Source organism: Echinops telfairi, unplaced genomic scaffold, assembly GCF_000313985.2.
Source record: "Echinops telfairi isolate 266 unplaced genomic scaffold, ASM31398v2 ScPeMD7_70;HRSCAF=299, whole genome shotgun sequence".
Classification (NCBI taxonomy): Eukaryota; Metazoa; Chordata; class Mammalia; order Afrosoricida; family Tenrecidae; genus Echinops; species Echinops telfairi.
This window is the reverse complement of record NW_022103968.1, coordinates 48,560,259-48,573,668: the sequence shown is the minus strand read 5'-3', so window position 1 is coordinate 48,573,668 and position 13,410 is coordinate 48,560,259. Positions and strand designations below refer to the sequence as shown.

The 13,410-nt window shown below is 42.8% G+C and overlaps 1 protein-coding gene across 1 annotated transcript in view; it reads right to left on the bottom strand.

The window, feature by feature from the left end:
• Positions 1-7,889: 7,889 nt before the first annotated feature.
• The window catches only part of CISD1 (CDGSH iron sulfur domain 1), a 26,857-nt gene continuing 21,336 nt past the window's right edge, over positions 7,890-13,410 (bottom strand). Inside the window, exon 3 of the mRNA XM_004701098.2 lies at positions 7,890-8,308. Coding sequence (XP_004701155.1) covers positions 8,219-8,308 — 90 coding nt within the window. The 3' untranslated portion in view covers positions 7,890-8,218. The remainder of the gene's footprint in view (positions 8,309-13,410) is intronic.

Here is a 13,410-nt window from a genome sequence, read left to right as displayed (position 1 = left end):
CTTACTCATTCTTCAGTTCTCATTACCTTGACCTGTGACTGGCTTTGGCTTTAGGCCCCTTCTGCTCTGAAAGCTTCATTTGCTCTCCCACCACATACTGTACCTCCAACCCCATTTGCTCGATTACTTGTAACACAAGCTTTCTCCCTATTTGGAATGGGAGGGGATTCCCTTAGGACAGGGAATCTTCCAGTCTTGTTTGAAGCCGGGCAAACTGTAAAGGCTCAATCATTATTTGCATAAAGCATTGCAGAAAGACCTCCTGTTCACACACTAGATTTTTCTCTCGTATGAAGAAAATTAAGGGACCTTTTTTTAGAAAACTGTCTTGGGAATGCTAACAAAATAAGTGTGCCAATGTCCAATCACTTCACTGTATTCTTTGGGTAGAGAAAACAAAAATGGAATTTCTTTCTGAACACTTTCAGCAAGAGATAGGATTTTAGGGCAATAAGGTAAAGTTCTTATTAGGCATCAGATGCGTCAACTCATTATTTCCAGACCTCACAAAGTTGGTACTATCTTTGTTTTACATGGTTGAAAAGAAAAAGCCAAGAGAATACATTCTTCAAAGTCTAAACTGTTTGATGACAGTACAGGGATTTGTATTTCCATCTGATTTAGAAGCCCATGATTGTTTCACTACTCTACACTGTCCCTGAGGAATAAGGCAATTGATAGGTCTTCTCGGCTGAGAAAAGTTAAAGGAGATTATTTTAGACGAGCCAAGTGGGCCCAAGTTTTCCCAAGAGAGTCCTTTCGGGTTGTGACCAGAGAGTCTTTTTCATAACAGTTGCTTCTCTTCTCTTACCTACAGCACAGCCATTGTGTCAATACATTTTGTTGAGGGTCTTCCACTTCTTTGATGACCCTTTAAGTTCAGCAGTTCAAATCCACCAACTGCTCTTGGGAGAAAGACAAGGCTTTCTACACCCTGTAAAAATGGATAGCCCTGAAGCCTAAAGATTGAAAACCTACAGGGTTCAAAAACCCTCAGGGACATCTAATCTGCTCTACTCTGTAGTGTATGAATTGGAAACATCTCAATAGCCGTGAGAGAGTTCTCTACTAACATGACGCTTTTTCCAGGGGCTCGTTTCTCCTGAGAATATGCCCAAAGTATGGGATACAAAGCCTTACCAGCTTCACTTCTAAGGAGCATTCTTGCAAACATACAGACTGGTTTGTCTTGAATTAAGTGCTGATTACACACTAACTTATAGTTTTTTTTAATAAGATAGCTATTCAACAAATTTTCCTAATAGGTAAGTTCAAAAATTGAGAGCGCTGTATATATTGGAGGGATAAATTAAAAACAAAAATTATTAGTTTTTGAGGGCAATCAGACAAATTGACATTGACAATTAGAATGTTAACCTTTATATTATATATAACCAAATTTATATTTGTTTTTGAGATTAATTAAAACAAATATGTTTTCAGTACTTGTTACGTTATTGTACAACCCCTGAGCCACAGCGCTTAAGTGCGTGGTGGCAAACTGAAAGATCGCTGTTTTGAATTCACCAGGCCCTGTGAGAGACACATGTGGCAGCCTGCCTCCTTAAAGATTAGTCTTGGGAACCCCATTGGGCAGTTTTGTAGTATTGGAGTTGTCTTGACAGCGAAGGGTTTGGGTTTGACTGGGTACTCTGGAATACTGTAATGATCAAAACTGAGGATGCTATACTCTCTCAGCGGTTAAACATAACTTACCTAAGAACTGTACACTCTCCTGTAAATGACAAACCTTTCTGGGTTCATAAAGTACTTCCAGATTAGGAAATTAAGCCCGCACACTTAATGACATTGTTAAATAGAAATGTAAAAGGTAATATTTATAGTTAATCATGTCCACCTCAGAGACTTCCACTAGGTGGCGATAAGGGTCTAGGAGGAAGTCGACCCCAGCAACAGTGCTTCAATGTGTTTTCACTTCTGTCCCAGAAGCAGCTTTGCTATGGATCCTAAGAGAAATCATATGAAGGAGAGAAGAGGGTAATCAACGTACTTACAGGAAAGGCTGAGGAGGTGAACAGTCATAGAAAAGGTGTATGTGACAGCTACAAAGCAGACTACCAACTGGAATAATTGAGACTAAGGAATTGTAAGAATGAGGAGGAACCTGTGTTAAAATTTCCTAAAACTCCTACAAGAGTGAAAAGTGAACCTTACTGGAATTCAAGACAAGATGGGAAGTGCAGAGCATGTAATCTCGGGTATGTAATCTTGGACAAGGCGATTATATTTCTGGTGGGTGAGCGTGTGGAGCAATCTCTCATAGGGCGGGGTGGGGTTGAGTGGGGAGCTGAACAATATTTATACAGAACCCAAGGGCAGAAGACGCTCAGTACCATCTTGCTAAGTGGATACTTATGGCCTAGTTTCTGCCAGCCCTTGGTGACCCAGGGCGCGTGCTATAGACTACTGGGAATTTAGGGTCTGCCGTTTTGAGGCGCACAACATTCTTCATAGGTCACACCAGAAGGACTCGATGTGGAAACATCTCTGAACAAATTGGGCTTTACCTCAAACTCACCTGTAGCAGGTTTAGGGAACCAACATGCTCCCCTGGTCTAAAAGCTGAACATCCCTCATGTGAGAGGAAGCAGCTGACTGCTGTGCTATCCCAAGGTTATGGAATTGGTGGTTGTTGGACTTCTCGTTTTGAGGGTGCCCAATGAATGGTGGCATGAAACGACCATTTTTTACTATTTAATGTCCTCTTTGCATTATTATAACATGTATTAATCTGGTAGCCATGATTCTACCTCTGTGAATGAGTGCTATTGAAAGTTTAGCCCTATTACCCACCACCATTGTTTGTGTAAATAGTGGCCAGTCACTCAGAAATGTAATCTGTTGTGACCTCACAGCCATTGGCAAGGGCTGGTTCCCGGATCAGTAGCTTGGGGCCTGGCCAGGGCTTGTTCACTGCAGAGGAAGCAGCTGCTGCTGCACCATTAGCACTGTGGTACAGGACTTCCTGGTTGTCTTCTGCAGTGAGACCTACAGCAACTTGCTGGTGTTGGGCAGTGTCATTTGGTCACCCAGAGAGGTGAGTTCTCCTTCTGGGAGATGATTTCCAACCTGTCTCTCTGCAGCCATCCGAACCCACACAAGGTGCTGATCCTCAGGGACAGGGCTAGAGGCAAGCTGTGGGAAGGGGCCGCTGTGGTCCAGTGAGAAATTGATGAGGATGTCATTCACAGTTTTAAGAAGTTCTGTTAGGTAGTCTAGCTTAGGGGCTGAGGCATCCATTACGCATGACCAGAGGTCCGAGCTACCCGAACAAGGAGGGGCACACTGTACATGCTCAGAGATTCAGGTTTCCGGCCAGAAAGGGGAGGTACACCTGGGTGGGTGCTGCACCTGGATTGGCCCACCTAGGCCAGGTGAATTCAATTCAGCCAATGGGGTCGACCAGGGTCGTCCATCATGCCTCCCCACGGAATCATTGAAAAGGTCGGAGGCCGGAGCTTTTCCGAGCACCTTCTAGGGAGGTTGCACGGGGTGACGGGCTCTGCGGGTGCCTGTGTAAACCTGAAACTGCGTCTAACTCCCATAAAACTCACTTGGATCACAGACCAAGCTTCGGCGTTAATTCTTTCTCACGCAGAGCCTAGGACCGAGGTGTATCTCTTCCCTGAGAGATCTAATAGTTCCTGCTTGGCATGGCTGTTGGCATGGCAATTTCAGCTCAGAGACAACGGTTTTGAGTTCATGAAACAGAGCCAGGATGTCTGGGATGTTATCGCCACTGACACCTCAGACCCCATGGGTGCCCCATGCAGAGAACCTTCAAGGAATCCTACTGCTGGCGCATGAGGACCGCCCTCAACCCGGACAGCATCCTCTGACATCACAGTGCCAGTAGCTGCACCTGGACCACCTTAAGGAAGTGCTGCAATTCTGCAAGTCGCTTTCCCCCTTTGTGGTCTATGCCTACTGCACCATCCCCACCTACCCCAGCGTCCAGATCGGCTTCGTACTACAACTCCGACGTCTGTGGGCAACAAACATTACTTCCCAGGTTGGACGTCCCCACTTAATGTATGCCAAACCTAAGGTGCTGCTTGCTAACATGGTCAATGACTATACACTTGGAGGTCAACTGCTTAAAAGGTTATCTCTCTGAAGGTTATCAGCCATCGCAATCAGACCCTATTGTCTGTCTCACCCTAAGTAGAGCCCACTCCCATCCAATAAGGATAATGGATGATTCCCCTGAAGGAGAGCCCAAAGACATCTAAGGTCAAGGCAACTCAGGGAGGACCGAGGTTAGGCTGCCATCTTGACTCTAGAACCCACCTATCTTGTTTGTCACATGTATGCATCTAGTGCCTCCCCTTCCTATTGTGTGTGAATACCTGTAGCTCATCCGCCTCCTGTCGTGCAACCACTTCCTGTTACTTATGTGGTTACCCGCAATCAGGGCGGCTTGCACGCCCTCTGAGTGTATAAACCTTGCTTGGAAATATATCCTCTCTCTGCATGGATCTGGCTGCTGAAGTCACGATGGTCCCGGAGGTGAGTAATCACATGCTTTCTTGTCTGATGTCTCTTTAATTTTACCCTCAATTACACAACCGCTCCCTGGACCCATTCAATTGTGGGGGCTGCTACCCCACAGATGTCCACCATCCAGCCCTTGTGTAGCCAGTTTGCCCACAAGGCCCTCCCTGAACATTGTATGACAATTGACCTGTGTTCTCCCAGCCTACGGGCCTGACTCCTACTGACCCCCTTGTAGGAGTTTGGTTATGTCTAAGAAGTATTCTTAAGCTTGTCCCTCTATGCGCTACCATATTCAAGGATAGATTTGCAGCAAAGATACGTGCCCATATACAAATATCCCGCCAAATTTATATATTCATGGGTATACTCCCCCTCCCCCTCCCATACCTGTGTCAGCTTCAACTCAGAGACCACAATTGCAGGGTTGTAGATGTGTTTGCCTGCATTACCTTGCAAATCTCCCAGTGTCATGTGTCTTGCCTTCTCCTTCACACAAGTTAGCACCTGTCTGCCCTCCCCTTCCCACACCTGGTAACCCCCAAAATATCATTTGATGTGATGATCCCTGCTTGGCTTTTTGTAATAGTGGTCTCATCCAGTATTTGTCTTTTTGTAATTGACTCATCTCACTCAGCAGAGCGTCCTCCAGGTTCATCCTTGTTGAGGTATTTTTCACATTCATTGTTACCCTTTAATGTTGCATCATATTCCATTGTATATACCAACGATGCTTTGTCCACTGTTCTACCGACTCGTAGGTGTTTAGATTCTTCCCACATTTTTGTTATTGTGAATAGTGTTGCATAAATCTATTTGTGCTGCAGCTCTTGTATCTTTAGGATAGATAACAGGCAGAGGGATTGCTGGGTCATATATTTCTATTCCCAATGTTTTGAGGAAGCGCCAGACTGCTTTCCACTGTGGTTGTAGTTTTACAGTCTCACCATCAGTGAATGAGGGCTGCAGCGCTCTATACCAAGTATGTTTTCCTTTAATAAATCATTTTACTGGGAGTTCTTACAGCTCTTATAACAATCCATACATCGATTTTATCAAGCACATTTGTGCATGTTGCCATCAACATTTTCAAAACATTTTCTTTGTACTTGAGCCCTTGGTATTAGCTCATTTTTACCTCCCCCCCCACACCCTTAATTCTAATTTTCATATATTACACTATCTGCTGTCTACTTTCACCCATGTTTCTGTTGCTCGCACCCTTCGGGGTGGGAGGTAAGGGCGTTTATACGTTGATCATTGAGATCGATTCCCCCTTTCTTCCCCTTATCCTCATGGTATCCCAACTCCCAGTACTATTCGTGGGAGGCTTATCTGTCCTGGATTCTTTGTGTAGAGAGTTCTTATCTGTACCAGTGCACATGCTCTGGTCTAACCGGATTTGTAAGGTGGAACTGGGGTCATGATAGTGGGGAGGGGAGGAAGCATTAAAGAACTAGAGGAATGTTGTGTTCTGTCATTGCACTTTGTTATAAATGCAGGTGATAGCTCACTGTTGTTTTGATTGGCATCTCTCATTCAAACGGCTAACAATTGCAAGCATTTTTTCCTGTTTGTTGGCTGCATGAATGTCTTTTTTGGTGACCTGTCCATGCCCTCTGGTAATTCTGGATTATTTCCTTTTCTTGTTGTTTCTTCTCTCATTCTTTCAGATTACTCCCTTGTCTGCTGTGTCACTGCCAAATGTTCAGTCTGTAGGTTCTTCTTACACGTTGGGTGGTCTTTTGATGCAGAGTGTCTAAATTTTAGGAGTTCCCAGTCATCTATTTTTGGGGTGGGGGTGGGGGGGTGAAGGCTGTACATTTGTTTCGATAGTGTATCATGTCCCTGTATTAGGGCCGTTAAGTTTGTCCCAATTTTCTCATTGATGATCTTTATAGTTCTCGGTTGTACATTTAGGTCTTTAATATATGTCAAGTTCGTGCTTGCACACGGAGTGAGATGTGGATCCTATTTCATTCCTCTGCAAATGGACATCGTTTTGCCAGCACCATTTGTTAGGGACTCTTCCTCATTTCATGTGTTTCGGCCCTTTGCCAAAGATCAGCTCTCCTTGGGTGGATGGATTTACTTCTGGTTTCTCAATCACTCTTCATTGGTCTGTGTATCTATCATTGTACCAGTGCTAGGATGTTTTGGATACTGTGGCTGTGTGGTTCTAGGTTTTTTGTTAACTATAAAAATGACTAGCACATTTAAAGCCATTATGCAAAATTTTGGTTATTAACTTTATCTATACAAATACTATAATAAACAATATTTTGTAAAAATCAGTGATAACATATGAATGTTGATGGCCAATTTAATTGATTTTGTGAGTTCCAAGATAACTAGGTTTTATTAAGCGGAAACTTATGACTACTTGTCATGAAACTGTAGCTTTGTATTGAATAAACCCGACTTCAGGATCTCCTCCAATTTCTCCGGTTAAAGCGTTTCCTGCTCTTCTAGCTGGAATCCTACAACACTGTATTTTAAGGCATCATTTGGGAAGATTTTTTTTCCTTTTTTTTTTTTTGAGGCAGTGAGTATGTGTGAGTGAGGCAGTGAATGAGTGACGCAGTGAGTGAGAGTGAGTCACTGACTGAGGCAGTGAGACAGTGAGAGAGTGAGAGTGAGGCAGTGAATGAGAAAGTGAGTGAATGAGAGAGTGAGGCAGTGAGAGGGTGAGAGTGAGTCACTGACTGAGGCAGTGAGAGTGAGGCAGTGAGTGAGTGAGAGCGAGTCACTGAGTGAGGCAGTGAGACAGTGAGAGAGTGAGTGAGGCAGTGAATGAGAGAGTGAGGCAGTGAGAGGGTGAGAGTGAGTCACTGACTGAGGCAGTGAGAGAGTGAGGCAGTGAGTGAGTGAGAGCGAGTCACTGAGAGAGTGAGTGAGGCAGTGAATGAGAGAGTGAGGCAGTGAGAGGGTGAGAGTGAGTCACTGAGTGAGGCAGTGAGAGGGTGAGAGTGAGTCACTGAGTGAGGCAGTGAGTGCGTGTGAGTGAGGCAGTGAGTGACTGGAGACAGTGAGAGGCAGTGAGTGAGGCAGTGAGTGAGTGAGACAGTGAGAGTCACGCCCTGGGAAGATTTTAAATCTAATAGTACTTCAATCTAAATCTCCACTATTGGCTCTGGAACGGACCGGGTAAATACCTGTGAAGGGAAGTGACCTGGCCTGTAAGGATTAAGCCTAGGAAAGTCTATGCGCCAGTTCCACTCTGTCACACTGGATCCCTGTGAATGGGAATTAACCCGATGACAGACAACATTAAGGGATTAATATGGCTTAGCAACACCCAATTAACTGTCTTTGTTAATGAGGTAATATGATGAGGTGATTTTTCCTTCAAACTTACAGGTATAGTCTGCAAATACATGATTTTGAGAATAATTTAATGTTAACTTCAACATACAACTACATTCAGTTATCATCATTATTTGGAGTTCAAAGAAACAGATCCTTAAAAGACTGAAATAACCCACAGGCCAAGAGATTGTTTTTTTTCCTTTTCTGATTAAACAAATGTGCACCACCGATGTTTCAACAAGTAAGGCAAATGCCGTGACTGTAAAAGCTGTAGTTTACAATGTGTACCACATTTAGAACCCAGGGACTGTGAATTTGACATAAGTGGTATTCATTCTAATTAAATAACCGGGTAACATTATGACAGGTTAGCTTGCAGCCTCAGAATTGGCCATTAAGTCTCTTTTTTCTTGATGATCAGAGGTCCCACGTTGTCCCCGGTCTCTTCATTGTGCTTCGTGTGAGCTCCATCACAGAACGGGAACTAGCAGGAGAGAGAGAGCGTGTTGAATATCTAATCACAAAACTGGGATCATGTTTGGAACGGTGGATGGATGTTTGTCATATGATCACCATAACTCAACATAAAGCTTTTCTTGGCCACCTTAAAGGCTTTTTAAAAAAAAGATACAAATTTAACTTTATTTCATTTTATCAAATATAAAAACATTTAAAAAAAAACATTTTTAAAGAGTTCTCTACCACAGAAAATTAAGCAGCAGAAACTCCATAGCTTCATAGGTATAAGTTACATAAACTAAGATAAACTAATTGGATATGCTTTCAACATAAGAATTACACATTTAAATAAATGGTGGAAGACCTCTATTTTTCATTACTCATGGATTATGTCAGTTATTTTCAGGATCTAAACAAAGATTCTGAATATTCACTTTTTTTCTTTTTTGCTGTAATTTTAACTAAACCTCATCCATCTTTCCTATACTCTTGACTCAAAATGGCTGACACAGGAAGACCTTTGTAGTTTCAGAGTAAAAAATGTCCCAAGTACAGTTAACACCAGTAGAGAAATTGACATTACAATGCTGATGAATTCTGCTATGCTCCTCTAGAACACTGTGCAATGTTTTTTTTGCACTGATCTATTTAGCCAGGCACACTAACAAGGGAAGAACATAATCTCCTTTAATTCAGGATGTAAGATCCATGTAAGCGGACCAAAAAAATATTAATTCAGTAGAGTGTAATGTTTCCCCCATCTTCAAAACCAACTAATGAAAGAAAACATAACTTGTAGTTGATTTAGCTTCGGGAAAACACATTTGCGATTTGCAAATACATCCTTTTTCTCATCTCATCGCTCAGTCACTGAAAGGGATTTTGTAGGCTACCAGGCTAATTACTTTGTGGATTGTAGTAGTGAACGAACCAAGACGAACTTCCTCAGAATTGGTAATGAACGGTGGTGTTCTCTGGGTACACGGTCATCATTTGCAGTCTTGTCACACTCCATGTCAAACCGCCATCTTTCAAGGACCTCACCACTTGCAGTATCTGAGTTGACCAGACCAGGTTCTGACCTGGTTATTTATATAACCAAGGTTTTAACTGCTCTGCCACATAATTTATTTTATGAGGTCAGGACACAAAGTGAGTCCATATCTTTGCACAAGAGCAATGTTTCAGATGAATATATATATGCTGTTCACACCAACGAGAGGCATATAACTGCCGGTATAAAATGCTGTTAATGCCAATGAGAAGTCAGCTCCACGTTCAGCGCCCACACGCAGGGGGAAGCACTCTCCCGGGTGCGCTGTGGCGCCGCAGACAGAGGTGCGTGCTTTCACCGGGCGGCTCCGGCAGCAGTTCCCCACCGCTTGTTTCCAAATAGTGCAACCCCTAGGCTTTCTTAAAGAGCATCTGCAGAATATACATATGAAGGCTCTTCAATAAGTTTATGAAAATGTTTATTAGGAAAAAATTATGCATTGATTAAAAAAATTTACCAAACTCGAACTAATTTGTTATAATATAGCAGCTGCGCAGGATCTGGCTTGAGGCACTAAGAAGAATAAAGATAAGACATCGGTTTGAAAAAAAAACCTCTATCAGAGCAGCATGAATTCCACCGAAGGAGAAGAAGCAGGGGCAAACATCAAACTTAGGTTATGGTGAAGTTTGGGTGTAAGAATGGTGAAATCGACAAAGTTTTACAAAAAGTGCCATGGGGACAATGCTTCAAAGAAATCAAGTTTATAAATGGCTAACTCATTAAAAAATTTTTATATTAAATACTTTTATTGGGGGCTCTTACATTTCTTATCATAATCCATACATTCACCTATTGTGTCAAGCATATTTGTACATATGCTGCTATCATCAGTTCTTTTTAAAAAAAATCATTTTATTGAGGGCTCGTACAACTCTTATCACAATCCATCCATCTAGTGTGTGAAGCACATTTGTACATTTGGGCTAACGCATTTTAAGAAGGGATGAGATGTTGAAGATGAAGCCCACAGCGGCAGATCCTCGACATCAATTTCTGAGCAAATAATCTTGTTCACGCAGAAACAATAGCCAAGACCATAGACATCTAAACTGACTATCCGCTAACATAATTCTGACTGAAAAATTAAGGATGAGCCAACTTCCCCTCAGTTAACAATGAAAAAAGACTGCATTGACATGGTTTAATTCCCAAGACCTTCACTGTTTTAGGAAAGGAAGGAATGGCTGTTAGGGTTAGCTGACTTTAAAGAAACTTATAATGAGATAAAAGTCGATTTTATTTTTATCTTGTTGTTCAATTTTTTCTATGAAGTCTCCTTGAATATACTTTTAAAATTATTAAATACTTTTATTGGGGGCTCTTACATCTCTTATCACAATCCATACATTCATCTAGTGTGTCAAGCACATTTGCACATACGCTGCCATTATCATTTTCAAAGCATTTTCTTCACACTTGGAATAGACTTTTATTTTTTTCCCTTCGGTGACCCTCGCCCCAGACTACCGGAATATTCTTTATAAACACACAAAACTCACTGCCATCGAATTGATGTTGACTCATAGTGACCTTAATGGCAAGGGTAGAACTGTCCCTGTGAGTTTCCAAGACTGTAACTCTACAGGAGTAGAAAGCCCCAGCTTTCTCCCGAGGACCCACTGACTGGTGGTTTTGAACTACTGACCTTGCAGCTATCAGCACTCAGTTTATAACCACTATGTCCCCAAGGCTAAGTACTGCACAGGAGAAACAAATCAACTTGTGTGGCTCAACTTTCAGCTAAGGCAAACAAATGACAAGTCTGTAAGGGAGATACATACTCCTTTGATCAATCAATCATACACGATCAAAAGGGCAATGTTTGCCCAGGGATAAAGCTCAAAAGACAGGCGGGATGGGAGCCAAAGAAGAAAGGAAACGGTAAACACAGGGAGGAAGCAGGAAGAGGGTTACAGTTACATTGTAGGAAATGAGTTCATGTCATGAAAAAAAAGTGTCTGCAATGTTGAATGGTAAACCCAATTACTCTGTAAACGCTCACTCAACTCACAAGTCAAAAAAATAAACACATCAACTTACGGTTAATACACAAATCAACAATCCCATTTCCATTGCGATATTTGATTATGGATAAAGAAAAAAAATTTCCATGCTTAGATGCTAATTACATTTCTCATGAAATGCTTATGTCCACTACATATTTATTTGTAGGAATATACCTGCTGCACAAGACCTCTTTAAAGTGTTAGAGAGCAAGGATGACACTGTGAGGACATAGATGTGTCTGACCCAAGCCATGGTATTTTCAATCGTCTCAAATGCATGTGAAAGTTGGACACTGAATAAGGAAGAAGAATTTGGGCTTTTGGATTTTGGTGCTGCTGAAGAATATTGAAAGTACCATGGGCTGCCAAAAGAACCACCAAGTCTGTCTTGAAAGAAGCACAGCAAGAATACTCTTGAGAATCGAAGATGGCAAGACTTGAGCTCACGTTCGTTGGACATGTTTTCAGAAGAGACCAGTCCTTGGAAAAGCACACCATGCTTGGTAAAGTAGAGGGGCAGCAAATAAGAGGAAGACCAATGAGATGGACGGACGGACGGACGGACGCAGTGGCTGCAACGACAGTCTCAAGCCTTAGAACAATTGTGAGGCTGGCGCAGGACAGGGAGTTGCTATGAATCAGAACAGACGAGCAACAGATTCCCAGACGACAAACCAAGGCGGGATCCAGGTTGCCAAGGACTTCCTTTTGCTTGGATCCACAACCAGCGCTCGTGGAAGCAGCACTCAGGGCAGCACGTGGCACAGTGGAGTAAATCTGCGGCAGAAGACCGCCTTAAAATGTTACGGAGTAAAGACGTCACGTGACTTTGCGCACTGAGGCGTACAACAGAAGAAAGAACAAGTGTGCTTTGGACTTTTTATAAAGAAGGAGATAATCCTCAATTTACGTCATCAGAAGTCTCTATCCTGGGTGAAATGCTCACAGATTGACCATTAAGAAGTACGCCCACCCCCCGAATGCTGAAGGTGGACTTTAGGGCCAGGGCGTGGTACCCCAACAGACTGAACTGGAAAACACTCCTAAAGGCCAACAAATAATCCTTGAACTAACTACAAGCTCCGCCCCCCACCCCCCACACACACCCTGTGGCCTGGCTCTGACTCCAGTTAAGCTTTTCTTTCTTGTGTTTTGATTTGTTCTTAATCAGTGGTTTGTTGTTTTGTTGTACATTGTTGCTTGGTTTTGCTCTGTCTTGTTTTTATGCATGTTATTATCTCCACAGGTCTGTCTAAAGAACATAGGCTGGATGAACAATCTGGAAGAGAAAACAACGGGACCGACAATTCTGGGGGAAGATGGGAGAGGGGGAGGTGGGGGGAAGGAAGAGGTGTTAACAAACCCAGGGACAAGGGAACAAGTGATCCAAATTGGTGGTGAGGGGGTGTGGGAGGCCTGTCAGGGCATGATCAAGGGTAATGTAACAAAGAGGAATTGCTGAAACTCTGGTGGGGACTGAGCATGATAGTGGGACAGGAGGAAAATCAAGGGAAATATATGAAAGAGCTTGGAGGCAATGGGCATTAATAGAGGTCTAGATAAAGAACTGTACATATGCAAATAAATTTATACATGAGGATGGGGAAATAGATCTATGTGCCTATATTTATAGGTTTAGTATTCAGATAGCAGAAGGACATTGGGCCTCCACTCAAGTACTCTCTCAATGTAAGAATACTTTCGTCTATTAAATTGGCATTCTATGATGCTCACCTTCCCAACACAACTGCTGAAGACAAAGCAGGTGAATAAGCAAATGTAGTGAAGAAAGCTGATGGTGCCCGGCTATCGAAAGATACAGCATCTGGGGTCTTAATAGCTTGAAGGTAAACAAGCGGCCATCTAGCTCAGAAGCAACAAAGCCCACATGGAAGAACACATTAGCCTGTATGATCACGAGGTGCCAAAGGGACAAGTTATCAGGCATCAAAGAACAAAAAAATCATATCATTGTGTGCTCACCTCCATGATACGAGTGCTGAAGACAAATGGGTGCATAAGGAAATGTGGCGAAGAAAGCTGATGGTGCCCGGCTATCAAAAG